The sequence below is a fragment of the Nerophis ophidion genome, linkage group LG07 (assembly GCF_033978795.1).
Source record: "Nerophis ophidion isolate RoL-2023_Sa linkage group LG07, RoL_Noph_v1.0, whole genome shotgun sequence".
In the NCBI taxonomy this organism is placed as follows: Eukaryota; Metazoa; Chordata; class Actinopteri; order Syngnathiformes; family Syngnathidae; genus Nerophis; species Nerophis ophidion.
Genome location: NC_084617.1, coordinates 67,329,332 through 67,345,835, shown reverse-complemented (window position 1 = coordinate 67,345,835; position 16,504 = coordinate 67,329,332). Strand labels below are relative to the sequence as shown.

Here is a 16,504-nt window from a genome sequence, read left to right as displayed (position 1 = left end):
ATTGTCCCACCCATACAACAATCTGATTGGTTACATATATATCGGTAACATCCAATCAGCAGTGCGTATTCAGAGCGCATGGAGTCAGTGCTCCAGTGTCGTGATGAGCAGATAGGTGTTTAGCAGGTAAGCATGAGGCAGCGTACTCTCCCCAAATGATAATAAACACCTCCCAGTCAACTACTACTAACATCACTGTGAGCCGTTGACATTCTAGAAACTTTAACTGCAGCTCAGCTCGCTCGCAGTTCTGGCTTGAGGTGAAGGCCAATTAGCTTTTAGCGTAACTTTAGCTCATTTTGCGGTGTGTGTGTGTGTTTTGCGGACAGAAAAGCTTTGAATGGCAGGGTCCCTGCTATCACATGTTGATAAAAATATAACATTTACATAATAGAAATCAACTACAGGCTTCCCAAATGCTGTGATAAATTAAGCATGATGAGTTGACTTGAAACTGTTTAGTTTTACACTTTTATATGTAGAAGAAACGTTTTGTCATTTTATTTAATGTGAGCAACAATTTGAGGCAGTTTAATGTTGATTAACGTGGGCAGAATTATTATAGTGTTCCCAATGTTAAAAGGATAAAGCCTCTGTTTACAAATTTGGTAAATAAATAACCAAAAGATTTATATTTTGTTGTTTTCTTACTGTATCGAAAATGAACCGAACCGTGACCTCTATACCGAGATACGTACCGAACTGAAATTTTTGTGTACCGTTACACCCCTAATTATTTGGATTTGCATTTTTTCCTAATACAATTGTTTTCAATATATTTTTGGTATGATTTGGCCCCTCGTCTGAATTAATGAACAAAAAAACGTATATCAACGGTGTTTCAATGATACATTTATGACAGGCTGTAGGCTATGGGTCGACAGAGCTCAGGAGTTATAGTGGCCGTAATTTGAAGTTACAGATTTGACCCTGAGCTCCTTCAGGGACCGTGTTATTTATCCTTGAGCAAGACACTAAAAACTCTATTTGCTCTTGATGGTTGCCAACTTGCATGGAAGCCTCCAGTATCATTGTATGAATGTGTGAATGGGAGGCAGCACGATAGTGTCAAGCCCTTCCCACAAACGTGCTACACAAATGCACTACATTGACCATCCTGACTTTTACTAAAGAGTTGACCTTACTTCTCTCTGAAAGTGTCTTTCTCTTGCTCGCTCCACATGTTCATGACCTGCCGGTCCTTGTACACCTTCATGGGGTCATCCATCAGTCCGTTCATGTTGATGAACTTGATGCGCTGCTGCTCGGCATCAAACAGCATTGGAGGGACGACTGCCAGCTGCCGCATTTGCTTCTCTGTGTTCTGACATTCACACATGACACACACCAGACACAAACACAACATGGACATGAGAACGCTGGTGATCAAGCGGGAAACTCAGAGTTTGAGACTAAGTCATAAATCGGCTGCAACCTTATGGTAGTGTTAAAGTACCGTATTTTCCGGACCATAAAGCGCACTTAAAATCTTTTTTTTCCCTCAAAACTCGACAGTGCACCTTATAACCCAGTGTTTGATTGATTGATTGATACTTTTATTAGTAGATTGCACAGTACAGTACATATTCCGTACAATTGACCACTAAATGGTAACACCCGAATACATTTTTCAACTTGTTTAAGTCGGGGTCCACGTTAATCAATTCATGGTTCAGTGCCCCTCATGTACGGAATAATTCTGGTTTTGCTTACTGACCTGAAAGCAATTTTATTTGGTACATTGTGTAATGGTAGGGGTGACCAGTGGATGGCAGTCAAACATAAGAGATATGTGTAGACTGCACTTTGATGTCAATCTGACTCAAGTAAATAACACCAACATTTTATATGTTCCATTGAAAATATCTATCAAAATGTTTTAGTACGACTTTGGGAAGCTATAAAGCCGCACCACTTGATGGATTGTACTGTTTTTCAACATATGAGTATTAGCGTTTTATTTCGCAATAATATGCGTAAGCAACTTTTCTTACCTTCTGGTACCTGCGGATATGTATAAAAATTGTGCACGTCCGCCTTTATAGTCCGTGTGGACCCAGTAAGCTTCTTCTTTTTCTCTATCTTCTTGTTATGGGACATTCATCCTCCACTGTTGCCATTTCTAATATAAAGTACCATATTTTTGGGAGTATAAGTCGCACATGCCGAAAATGCATATTAAAGAAGGAAAAAAACCTATATAAGTCACACTGGAGTATAAGTTGCATTTTTGGGGGAAATTTATTTTACAAAACCCAACACCAAGAATAGACATTTGAAAGGCAATTTAAAATAAATAAAGAATAGTGAACAACAAGCTGAATAAGTGTACGTTAAATGATGCATAAATTACCAACTGAGAAGGTGCCTGGTATGTTAACGTAACATATTATGGTAAGAGTCATTCAAATAACTATAACATATAGAACATGCTATACGTTTACCAAACAATCTGTCACTCCTAATCGCTAAATCCCATGATATCTTATACGTCGAGTCTCTTACGTGAATGAGCTAAATAATATTATTTGATATTTTACGGTAATGTGTTAATAATTTCACACATATGTCGCTCCTGAGTATAAGTCGCACCCTTGGCCAAACTATGAAAAAAACTGCAACTTATAGTCTGAAAAATGCGGTAGTGTGAAGTTCTTACTTACATCTGTCAGTAAACTCGCCATGAAAGCGTTAAAACATACCGGTGGAGTGAGTTTACATTATTCACCCAAGGAACTTTAGTTATTAGAGAGTTCCGGTCAGACGGTTTTTCACGGGACACATTTGTTGTTGTTTCCGGCTGAAGAGATGCTGCTCCTTTATTGATTTAAGTAAAGTCTGAATGTCATTGAAATTTAGCTCTATGTTTTAACACTTCTTCTACGCCCGTCCTTGCACGCTACACCGCTACAACAAAGATGACGGGGAGAAGACGCTGCCGAAGGTGAGCCATGTATATAGGACCGCCCACAAAATGCTGCATCCGGAAGCAACTGTCAAAAATGATCTGTAAAACATCATCTATGCAACATTTTGACCAAAAAACCACCATTACATGTTATGTAGACCACAAGGAAGTCTTTTACATTTGGAAAAAATAATAATAATTTGACTCCTTTAACGCGCCATATAATCCAATGCGCCTTATATATGAAAAAAGATTGAAAATAGTCCATTCATCGGCAGTGCAGTTTATAATCCGGTGCGCCCTATGGTCCGGAAAATACGGTACTAAAGAGGTCAGAGAGCAAGGGAGGAAGTTAAGCTTCCTCAACACTCTCAGTAGTCTGGGACATGTTCCACATCAAATGTGAACTCTGCACACAGTTGCCTTTTCCTTGGACTCTCTAAGAGGCAGCTAACTCACATTATATCAAATAGCACCTATGTCAGGAATGGTTGAGTGTGCATTTAGAGGAGGGAAATGCTCAAATAAAAAGTGGGAGAAAGTGGCAGGGTATGCTAAACCTCTTGCCTGGTGGAGGGGCAGCGATACCCACGGTAGGATGTGAAATTCAGCACAGGCGGTCTATTCACATCTTTCACACAGTAGATTTGTCTAGAAAAAAATAAAAGAGGGAATGGGCATTGGATGAAATATTACGTAAATTGAAAAAAAAACATGGAATAAGCAGAGGTTTGTGTTTTTAAATTAAGGGCAAAAATATTTTTCAAAATATATTGAACGAGGATGTGCAAAGTGTAGGAAAATAGAATAAGTGAACTTTGTGTGATGTTGAGAATACACGTAATTTGATGACGTGATACAATAGGATTACACACTTTATTTTAGGGCTGGGCGATACATCGATATACTCAATATATTGCGGGTTTGTCTCTGTGCGATACAGAAAATGACTATATTGTGATATTCGAGTATACGTTCTCACGCAGTTGCTTTTAGCTGCGGGCATTACACTTAGGGGTGTAACGGTACGTGTATTTGTATCGAACCGTTTCGGAAGGGGTGTTTCGGTTCGGCACGCAGGCGTACCGAACGAGTTCGGAAGCAGAAGTCTTCACAAGCTGCTCTGCTTTCTGCATATGTCTTTGCCTCATTGTCCCGCCCACACAACCATCTGATTGGTTACATACAAAGCCAATCAGCAGTGCGTATTCAGAGCGATGTAACAGCCAATTGGCAGTCCGTATTCAGACTTCAGAGCGATGTAGTCAATGCTTCAGCATCGAGCGGAGATATTCGTTTAGCAGGGGAGGAGCGGACTCTACCCAAATTATACTAAACACTTCTCAGTCACAACTATTACAAACATCACTAAGAGCCCGTTGACCTTCTAGAAACTTGTTGTATAAAGTTGGTGTATTACCTGGTCCTGATGACTTGCATTGATTGGAATCAGACAGTAATGATGATAACGCCCACATTTTCAAATGGAGGAGAAAAAAAGTTGTCCTTTCTGTACAATACCACATGAAAGTGGTTGGTTTTTGGCATCTAATTCATCCAGCTTCCATACACTTTACAAGAAAAACATTGGCGGCAAAATCCGTAGCTTGCTTGATTGACATTCACGGCACCCGAGGGTCTTGTGAGATGACGCTGGCTGCTGCCAGTTCATTATTATGAAAAAATGACAGAGAGGAAGGCGAGAAACACTTTTTATTTCAACAGACTTTCGCGCCGTCCCTTCCGTCAAAACTCTAAAGGCCGACTGCACATTTCCTATCTTCACAATAAAAGCCCTGCTTCATGCTGCCTGCGCTAACAAAATAAGAGTCTGGGAAAGCTGGCGTGCACAAGTGATGTGCACGCCAGCTTTCTGAGGGATCGCTTGTGCACGCCAGTTTTCCGAGACTCTGTATTTAGTTAGCGCAGGCAGCATGAAGCAGGGCTTTTATTGTGAAGATAGGAAATGTGCAGTCGGCCTTTAGAGTTTTGACGGAAGGTACGGCGCGAGAGTCTGTTGAAATAAAAAGTGTTTCTCGCCTTCCTCTCGGTCATCTTTAATAATAATGATCTTGCGGCAGCCAGCGTCATCTCACAAGACCCTCCGGTACCGTGAATGTCATTTAAGTGACGTCTTGGTGAAGATTGATGATTACAAATTTTTAGGTCTATTTTTTTTAAAAGCCTGGCTCGAGATCGACTGACACACCCCCCGCGGTCGACTGGTAGCTCGCGATCGACGTAATGAGCACCCCTGATGTAGAAGAAAGGTTTTTTCATTTGATTTAATCAAAGCAACAACTTGAGGCAGTTTAATGTGGATTAACATGGGCAGAATTATTATAGTGTTCCCAATGTTAAAAGGATAAAGCCATTGTTTAGAAATTTGGTAAATAAATAACCAAAAATGTATATTTTGTTGTTTTCTTACTGTACCGAAAATTAACCGAACCGTGACCTCTAAACCGAGGTACGTACCGAACCAACATTTTTACACTACATGTGTTTCCCACTCTTTCTTGTCTCTCCTACTAACAGAGACTTAAAACAAGCATACCTTCTTACATATGTCACACGCTCCCACGGAGCAGACAGGTAGCAGCATGGTATCGCTAACTGTGATCCTAACGGTGCGATGCGCGTGCTAATACGAGATAAAGAAAGTGCCGATCTTGTAACAAATGAAGGAATAATTAATTTCCAAGAAAAACAGCACGTGGTCCATCCTCTGGCAGTGGTTTGGCTTCAAGCGGGAATATGTTGAACAATTATGCGGCAAAAGCGTTGCTACAAAAAGCAGCACCTACTGATATAAAGTAGCATCATTTTGAAAAGGAGTCGGGAACCTTTTTGGCTGAAAGAGACATACAAGCCAAATATTTTAAAAAGTATTTCCGTGAGAGCCATTTAATATTTTTTTTATGACTGAATACAACTAAATGCGTGCATTTTTTGTAAGACCAACATTTTTAGAGTATAATAAGTCTCTCATTCTTTTAATAACATTATTATTCTGAAGCTAACCAACAAATAAAATACTTCTTACCATTAATGCGACAGCTTGAACAGGTGCGGTAGAAACCGGGTGGTTGGATTAAAATGCATGAGAATGTTTTATATTTTGAACGTTATTTTTGACACCGTGATTACCAGCGGAATTATTCACTACTTATCGTGTTAAACAATGTAAGCTAATATTTATCTGAGAGCCAGGTGCAGTCATCAAAAGAGCCACATCTGGCTCTATAGCCATAGGTTCCCTACCCCTGCGCTAGAGAATGAGGAGTGCTTGAAACTCTGCATGTCAACTCCGTTCGGTGCCACACCAACAAAATCCCGAAGCAACTATTTCCACATCAACACCGTATGAAAAAAATAGTCAACAACAGAAGGAGATAACGTCCGCAGGAACCTACCACAGAGCGAAGGACATACACTATTTGATATGCAGCTCATTTTTATGTGACACTTATTGAAATATCTTGTGTGACATCATGCACAAAAGTGCACTTTAATTTAGTGTTGTTTTGATATGTCATCTTAGTGACATCATGTACAAAAGTGCACTCATAGCTTGTTTTAAAATGTCTCTGACAATCTTGCACTTTCTGTTTAGGAAATGACATGAATGTTTGTGCCACTGCTTAATAATACAGTTTTGGTCAATTGACTTAGTTGTGGTTTCCCTCTCGGCATGAAAGTTTAAAATGAGCATGTATTAATGCAGTATGAACAAGAATTTTAATGTAGACACATAAAATCATCACGCTGCTGTGATTATATGCATTCAAGGCTGAGGCAAACTATGGAGATATATATCGTGTATCGTGACATGGCCTAAAAATATCGAGATATTAATAAAAGGCCATATCGCCCAGCATTACTTTATTTGGTGACTACCAGTCAGTGTTGTGGTGCATTAACTTTGCAATAAGACAAAGTGTTTTGTAATTGTATCATTTGGTACAAAATAACCATGCAACACATGTGCCTCTCTTCCAAGCAGCTGTGAACTATTTGTTCTGTCATCAACAGTGACCTCTGCTGATTGCTGGCTCAGTGTAAAATCCATTATGCAAGATTTACTTTTTGACAAGAGAACTTCATCACATAATTGATGATCAACCAAGGTTAATGAAAATAATCTAAAAAAAACAGAGGCGACAAAAGTAAAATTAACTTATGGATATTAGCTTCTACTCGCCTCTATAAATATTGAACGTAATAGGTCACCTAATCCACATTTGTACTTTGTCATGTGCGTGGTCGTTTCCCTGAAATGTTATTTCCTGAAAAAGGACCAACAAGGTATATATATTCTATCCTTAATACTACAGTTGTGGTCAAATGTTAATAAAGTCATGGCTGTCTTGAGTTTCCAATAATTTCTACAACACTTATTTTTTTGTGATAAAGTGATTGGAGCACATACTTGTTCGTCACAAAAAACATTCTTGTATTTTGGTTCTTTTATGAATTTATTATGGAACTACTGAAAATGTGACCAAATCTGCTGGGTCAAAAGTATACATACAGCAATGTTAATATTTGGTTACATGTCCCTTGGCAAGTTTTGCTGCAAAAAGGCGCTTTTGGTAGCCCTCCACAAGCTTCTGGTTGAATTTTTGACCACTCCTCTTGACAAAATTGGTGCAGTTCAGCTAAATGTGTTTGTCATCTGACATGGACTTGTTTCTTCAGCATTGTCCACACGTTTAAGTCAGGACTTTGGGAAGGACATTCAAAAACCTAAATTCTCGCCTGATTTAGCCATTTCTTTACCACGTTTGACGTGTGTTTGGGGTCATTGTCCTGTTGGAACACCCAAATGCACCCTAGACCCAACTTCCGGGATGATTATTTTACGTTGTCCTGAAGAATTTGGAGGTAATCCTCCTTTTTCATTGTCACATTTACTCTCTGTAAAGCACCAGTTCCATTGGCAGCAAAACAGGCACAGAGCATAATACTACCAGCACCATGCTTGACGGTAGGAATGGTGTTCCTGGGATTAAAGGCCTCACTTTTTTTCCTCCAAAATATTGCTGGGTATTGTGGCCAAACAGCTATTTTTTTATTTAATCAGACCACAGAAATTTCCTCCAGAAGGTATTATCTTTGTCCATGTGATGTCAGATGAAACAAAAATTGAGCTGCTTAGCCACAATACCCAGCAATATTCAGTGTTGACAGCTATTTTTTGTGGACATGTTCCATAAATATTGATGTAAACAATTTTTTTTTTTTGTGAAAAAATGTTTAGAATTAAGTTCATGAATCCAGATGGATCTCTACTACAATCCCCAAAGACGGCACTTTAAGTTGATGATTACTTCTATGTGTAGAAATCTTTATTTATAATTGAATCACTTGTTTATTTTTCAACAACTTTTTAGTTATTTGTATACATTTTTTTCAAAATAGTTCAAGAAAGACCACTACAAATGAGCAATATTTTGCACTGTTATACAATTTAATAAATCAGAAACTAATGAAATAGTGCTGTATTTTACTTCTTTATCTCTTTTTTTTCAACCAAAAATGCTTTGCTCTGATTAGGGGGTACTTGAATTAAAAAAAAATGTTCACATCACTGAAAAAAGTCTAGAATACTCTGGAATGAAGCGGTGTGCCTTCATTGTTTTTGTAGCTGTTGTTTTGAGGCATGTTTAAAAAAAATAAAAAATAATGCACTTTGTGAAAGTCAAAGTATAGTAATTCTCATAGTTGTAGTGGGTATAAGGATTATCTCAGGGAGAGCATATCTGTTTTTTTCAACCAAAAATGCTTTGCTCTGAATAGGGGGTACTTGAATTGAAAAAATGTTCACATGGGGTACATAACTGAAAAAAGGTTGAGAACCACCGCTCTATAAAATGCTTGATTATTGAATGAAGGTTTAAACAATCCTTAAAAAAAAATCGGTATTTTTTTGAAAGGTTTAGTTAAATGTTCAGCAACATGTTTTGTTCCCCCGCATTATCTCCCAGACATTCCACTACAACAAAACAAAACCTCCAGGCTGCAAAAGTGAACATTTGACATTGTGAGTATACTGCAAGTCAAGGGATACACCAATACTGGAAGAAAAGCTCACCTCGTGCTCTGATATTCCGTCAATGATCTCAGAGACCTCATGTTCGCTGCGTGCCGCAGAAGAGGCCAATCCACCTCCTCGCTGCCCAACTCGGCTACAACAACATTTAATCCAAAAAAAAGAGAAGAATGCACAATTCAAGCAGTGACCGAGCAACCTGCACTGCAAAATGTAACAATTTCACAAGAAAAATCAATTGACAAAGTCTGTTGCAGATGTAAGTCCAGCTCACCTCTGCATTCGTTCCTGCAACTCTCTCTGCTTGCGGATCTCTGGGAACTGCTTCTCGTAGTACTCCCGCACCTTGCTCTCCTTGGCTCGGCGCCGGGGGTTGCTTTCAATGCGCTCCACCTTCTTCTCCCAGGCTTCCATCATTTGGTCATAGCGCTGGCAGAACTTCTGTTCCTAAATTGCCACATATGAAGCAGGGAGTTCAAATGAATAATGGAGGATGAAACATTACATCTTGATGTGAATTACATTACATTACATTTACCATGAATTGATTAACGTGGACCCCGACTTAAACAAGTTGAAAAACTTATTCGGGTGTTACCATTTAGTGGTCAATTGTACGGAATATGTACTGTACTGTGCAATATACTAATAAAAGTATCAATCAATCAATCAAAAACCATGAATTAACGTGGACCACAATTTAAACAAGTTGAAAAACTTATTCGGGTGTTACCATTTAGTGGTCAATTGTACGGAATATGTACTGTACTGTGCAATCTACTTTATTTTTCGGATTATAAATCGCTCCGGAGTATACGTCGCACCGGCCGAAAATGCATAATAAAGAAGGAAAAAAAACATATACCGTATTTTCCGCACTATAAGGCGCACCTAAAAACCTCAAATTTTCTCAAAAGCTGACAGTGCGCCTTATAATCCGGGGCGCCCTATATATGGACCAATATTGAGCCACAGTAAGTGGTAGAAATGGATGGATGGAGGTCTCGCAACTACGGTAAGCAGCCGCCAACTTCATTTCCCCCCGCAGAAGAAGTGCGCTTATTCTTCTACGCTTCTTTTCTTCTACAGCCGCCGACCTTATTTTCCCCCGTAGAAGAAGTGCACTTCTTCTTTCAGGCTTCTTCTTTTTCTACAGCCGCCAACCTTATTTTCCCCAGTAGAAGAAGAAGCGCGCGGTGCACGCTGGGAAATATGACTGTGGGAGGCGTGCCGTTTCTGTGTATAAAGATCCCAAAATGGCTCCTACGATGCAGAGTTTAAACTCAAGGCAATCAGTCACACAGTAGAAGACGGGAATAGACCAGCAGCGAGAGAATTGAACATTAACAGCAGCGACATTGACTCGTTTAATGACGACTTCGACGAGACGGAGCCGGACATGTTGGATGCCGTATTTGCCCAACTGTTTGATTCGAACACTGAAGAAGAAGAATTGGAAGGATTCGTGGATGAGGAATAACTTAATAAAGTGAGCTTTACATGATTATTTTGTGTGTTGTGTTGTGTGACGTTATCGTTTGAGCAACGTTGAGTTATTGATATATTATTGCTTTGCACTATTTCGAGTGTTACTATATTGTGATTGCACTAACGTTTGATTTACCGTAACAGTATCAGACTGTTTTTTACGTGTTTATTGAATCGGGTAAAATAATAAAACAGCTGTTTATTGACTTTTAGAGTGAACGGAGTTGTCAGAACGCTGGTTTGTAATCTATTAATAAAGTTTGACTGACCTATCTGACTGTTTTGTTGACATTCCCTTTAGCGCAGCTCCACCCAAAGGATGCATAACGTAACCCCAGCCTCTACTGTAGCATCTATTCTATGCGCCTTATAACATAATGCGGTGCGCCTTATATCAATCAATCAATCAATGTTTACTTATATAGCCCTAAATCACTATATATGAACAACATTTTAAAATAGGCCATTCATTGAAGGTGCGCCTTATAATACGGTGCACCTTATAGTGCGTGAAATACAATATACGTCGCACTGGAGTATAAATCGCATTTTGGGGGGAAATTTATTTGATAAAACCCAACACCAAGAATAGACATTTGAAAGGCAATTTAAAATAAATAAAGAATAGTGAACAACAGGCTGAATAAGTGTACGTTATATGAGGCATAAATAACCAACTGAGAAGGTATGTTAACGTAACATATTATGGTAAGAGTCATTCAAATAACTATAACATATAGAACATGCTATACGTTTACCAAACAATCTGTCACTCCTAATCGATAAATCCCATGAAATCTTCTTACTCAATGTTGCTTCTTAACAACTCAGCCAACTCCAAAAGCATGCGCCGCTTCCTTTTGTCGTTTTCTGCTGCATATTTCACTACGTCCAACTTGTGATCTGCAGTACATGATTTCCTTTTCGATGCCATTTTTGTTCAGCCCTTCTCAGTTTTTAGAAGTTACCGCCAACGATGAAATGATCCATTTTAATAGCTACTGCAGTAGCATATAGCATATAGCAGTTAGCATCCCATGACCCAAAATGCACTTCTGCCATGACCCTCCCCCGCCGAATTCTTATTGGTTGACGTGTGTGTGACGATTGCTAACATTTTCTTTGTCTCTTCCGCGAATTATATAAATAATATTATTTGATATTTTACATTAATGTGTTGATAATTTCACACATAAATCGCTCCGGAGTATATGTCGCAACCATGGCCAATCAATGAAAAAAACTGCGACTTATAGTCCGAAAAATACGGTACTAATAAAAGTTTCAATCAATCAATCAATGTGTCTCTCCTTCCACAAACAGAAGATATAACAAAAAGTAAAAAAAGATTTATCGTGGTACTTTGTTTTTTTATATCCTCCATTTTTCGTGTAATATCATGGTTATGGACCAAAATTATGGCAAAACTGTTGCGCATGTTTTCCTATGCTGTCCCGGTTATCGTATATTGCACGTGGGACCTCGATATACGAACTCCTCTATTTGCAAACTGTTTGGTTTAAAAACTTTTACATTTTGTCAAATATGCCTGTGTGTGAACCAATGACTCTGTCTACGAAACGCTCCGTTCATTCATTTTGTGTCCCCCTGGCAGCCATTCGGTACTTGCTCGTATTGAAGAGATTGAGGAGGCCGGCTTCGTACCACAACAGGTTTTTAATTGTGATGAGAACTGACTTTTCTTGAAAAAATATGCCAAAGGGGGCTCATTTCACAGCGCAAGAGAAGACTCTTCCAAGAGCACACAAACACGCACTCACACACACACACACACACACACACACACACACACACACACACACACACACACACACACACACATACACACCTTCCTTCCTTTCATTCTCTTCTGTCTGCTCCTGTCTCTCTTCCCGTGAGCTGCTCCTTTGATCATCCATCCATCCATCCATTTACTACCGCTTAGTCCCTTTTGGAGTCGCGGGGGGTGCTGGTGCCTATCTCAGCTACAATCGGGCGGAAGGCGGGTTACACCCTGGACAAGTGGCCACCTCATCGCAGGGCCAACACAGATAGACAGACAACATTCACACTCACATTCACACACTAGGGCGAATTTAGTGTTGCCAATCAACCTATCCCCAGGTGCATGTCTTTGGAGGTGGGAGGAAGCCGGAGTACCCGGAGGGAATCCACACAGAAAGATCCCAAGCCCGGGATTGAACCAAGGACTACTCAGGACCTTCGTAATGCGAGGCAGACGTACTAACCCCTGGTCTACCGTGCTGCCTCTTTTGCTCATGTTAATGTAATTTTGCTTTTTAAAATGTTCATAGCGGGCAGGACGGTGGCAGAGGGGTTAGTGCAAATTAAAACGTTTCTTTCTGGTATTAAATTTACTTAAAAATATATAAACATTGCAAATAAAAATGTCAAGCTAGACATTTCTTCTGTGATTATCGTTCATGATGCAATCTATTTTTTACTGGGAAGATAAAAACGTCAACAAAATGTTCCCTGGAAAACTGGCTGAGTTCAAGCATACTTCATCAATCACTTCTTAATGCACAGCTATGCTCGTTGGCTTAGTTCAGGGGTCTCAGACACGCGGCCCCCACCTTAATATGAAAGTTTAATGTTAGTGCGGCCCGCAAGTTTTATATGAATGGCGCTTGACGGCGTTGTTATTTGGGTCCAAAATGGCTCTTTCAACGTTCGGGGTTGCCTACCCCTGCATTAGTGGAAAGGCAGCAAGTGGGTGAAAGCGACAGAGACGTTGCCATAGAGACGAGAGTTTTCTTATGTTGTTTAATTATTGTTTAATTTGCAGTGCCTCACACAAAGAACACTACATATATTTCTATATTACGCCGGTTAACACTCCGGGAGCCGTCACTTTTTTGCACTCACTATCTCGGCTATTATCCGCCGACCGCCGTGTTGCTGTAGGGAGGGAAAGCGGAACCACACATATTGCGGAAATAACATTATTCTCCGTAAATTGGCTAATTACAAATATATTCCATGCTGAGGAGTATGCAAAAAAATATTTAGGAAATCTTTTCTTGCGACCCAGCCTCACCCAGACTCTGTATCCAGTGGCCCCCAGGTAAAGTGAGTTTGAGACCCCTGGCTTAGTTTAACCAGAACATAATTTCAAGCAAAAGCTTTTCTCTATTGTATTTTGTGACATAAAGGACCATAAAAAAAACATCCAGGTTGTGGTTATCCAGGAATGTAATCTACAATGTTGCTTTTAATAGAAGTGATTACCCCTCAGGACAATGTAAGTACAGTAAAATAAATCATACATGTAGCCCAAAGTATCTTTTTCCACCTTAAAATGGCCACTCACTTTGATGAGCTGCTGACCCAGTTTTAAACTCATCATCCATCACCGGGTAAATCCCAGCAGAGAGTCAAAACAGAGAGTTCACTTACCCACTGCTTACGAGCGTGGTTTCTTCTTTTGAAGTATAGGATGAGCTTTTTCCTCATCGCTTGATTTCTAAGAAGTTCAAAAAAATAAACAGGCATTACTAAAACAGTGGTGCTACAAGATTCAAAAGCAAAACAATATTATTATTAGGTTTTCATACATCTTTCACTTGATTCTTCGGGGCATGTTAACATACTGACTGAATACACGAGCACACGACTAAAACAAAAATAAACACAATGCTTAAAGCAGCCAGCTACTGTTGTTCAAATAAAGGTCAGAGACAGAAAATCCCCTTCGGCAGTCGCTCAGTTTGTCTCGTTCTTTACTGCAAGACAGACTTTTATTCCTAACAATTAATCTGTCAGTTCTAAGGTCACATTCCCCGCTGATTCATGTAATCGTCTTCTACATGTGTCCCTTTAACTGAGCGGAGGGGTCACATACAAGGAGAAAGGACTACAAAAAGGACTAAAAACGGTGTGAGTTATATGTCACAACTGCAAGACGACCTGATAAGATTTATTGGGAGAAAAAATAAACACACTGATAATCTTCCATCCGTTACCCAACAATGTTATCTGCAGTATAGAGCCAAGTTAAATCGAAACAGTCCTAACGCCGAGCATGCATAAACACTGACAAACAGTCCCAGACACCCACACACACACACACACACACACACACACACACACACACACACACACACACACACACACACACACACACACAAAAGGTCAGGAACCGAGCCCAACTGTTTTTATGCATCGAAGATGAACTCTATAACAAATCAGCTGGATTTGACCCTTACTTGTACAAACACCGTTTCCATATGAGTTGGGAAATTATGTTAGATGTAAATATAAACAGAATACAATGATTTGCAAATCATTTTCAACCCATATTCAGTTGAATATGCTACAAAGACAACAAATTTGATGTTCAAACTGATAAATATTTTGTTTGGGGAAATAATCATTAACTTTAGAATTTGATGCCAGCAACACGTGACAAAAGAGGTTTGGAAAAGTGGCAATAAATACTGATAAAGTTTAGGAATGCTCATCAAACACTTAATTGGAACATCCCACAGGTGTGCAGGTTAATTGGGAACAGGTGGGTGCCATGATTGTTTTTTTTTTGATGGATTGATACTTTTATTAGCAGATCGCACAGTTCAGTACATATTCCGTACAATTGACCACTAAATGGTAACACTCGGATATGTTTTTAAACTTGTTTAAGTCGGGGTCCACGTTAATCAATTCATGGTATAAAAATGGTATAAAAACAACTTCCCAAAAAATGCTCAGTCTTTCTTTCACAAGAAAGGATGGGGCAAGGTACACCCCTTTGTCCACAACTGCGTGAGCAAATAGTCAAACAGTTTAAGAACAACGTTTCTCAAAGTGCAATTGCAAGAAATTTAGGGATTTCAACATCTACGGTTCATAATATCATCAAAAGGTTCAGAGAATGTGGAGAAATCTCTCCAGGTAAGCGGCATGGCCGGAAACCAACACTTAATGACCGTGACCTTCGATCCCTCAGGTGGCACTGTATCAAAAACCGACATCAATCTATGAAGGATATCACCACAAGGGCTCAGGAACACTTCAGAAAACCACTGTCACTAAATACAGTTCGTTGTTGCATCTGTAAGTGCAAGTTAAAGCTCTACTATGCAAAGCAAAAGCCATTTATCAACAACATCCAGAAACGCCGCCGGCTTCTCTGAGCCCAAGATCATCTAAGATGGACTGATGCAAAGTGGAAAAGTGTTCGGTGGTCTGACGAGTCCACATTTCAAAATGTTTTTGGAAATATTTGACATCTTGTCATCCAGACCAAAGGGAATGCGAACCATCCAGACGGTTATCGACGCAAAGTTCGAAAGCCAGCATCTGTGATGGTATGGGGGTGCATTAGTGCCCAAGGCATGGGTAACTTACACATCTGTGAAGGCACCATTAATGCTGAAAGGTACATACAGGATTTGGAGCAACATATGCTGCCATCTAAGCGCCGTCTTTTTCATGGACGCCCCTGCTTATTTCAGCAAGACAATGCCAAGCCACATTCAGCACGCGTTACAACAGCGTGGCTTCGTAAAAAAAGAGTGCGGGTACTTTCCTGGCCCGCCTGCAGTCCAGACCTGTCTCCCATCGAAAATGTGTGGCGCATTATGAAGGGTTAAAATACGACAGAGGAGACCCCGGACTGTTGAACGACTGAAGCTCTACATAAAACAAGAATGGGAAAGAATTCCACTTTCAAAGCTTCAAAAATAAGTGTTGTTAAAAGAAAAGGTGATGTAACACAGTGGTGAACATGCCCTTTCCCAACTACTTTGGCACGTGTTGCAGCCATGAAATTCTAAGTTAATTATTATTATTTGCAAAAAAATAAATAAAGTTTATGAGTTAGAACATCAAATATCTTGTCTTTGTAGTGCATTCAATTGAATATGGGTTGAAAAGGATTTTCAAATAATTGGATTCCGTTTATATTTACATCTAACACAATTTCCCAACTCAAATGGAAACAGGGTTTGTGCATTACAGGTACAAAAACATCGCCTTGGACCAGCTCTAATATCAAGGCAAGGGCACTCAAATCTGGCAAAATAAGCAAA

At 39.6% G+C, this 16,504-nt stretch overlaps 1 protein-coding gene across 9 annotated transcripts in view; it reads right to left on the bottom strand.

The window, feature by feature from the left end:
* Positions 1-16,504, bottom strand: part of ncor2 (nuclear receptor corepressor 2) — a 245,010-nt gene that overhangs the window by 99,196 nt on the left and 129,310 nt on the right. For all 9 annotated transcript variants that reach the window (XM_061906950.1, XM_061906951.1, XM_061906943.1 and 6 more), the window contains 4 exons: positions 13,872-13,938; positions 9,238-9,410; positions 9,006-9,099; positions 1,146-1,324 (listed from right to left, as the gene is read on the bottom strand). In XM_061906950.1, the coding sequence (XP_061762934.1) occupies positions 1,146-1,324; positions 9,006-9,099; positions 9,238-9,410; positions 13,872-13,938 (513 nt within the window). The remainder of the gene's footprint in view (positions 1-1,145; positions 1,325-9,005; positions 9,100-9,237; positions 9,411-13,871; positions 13,939-16,504) is intronic.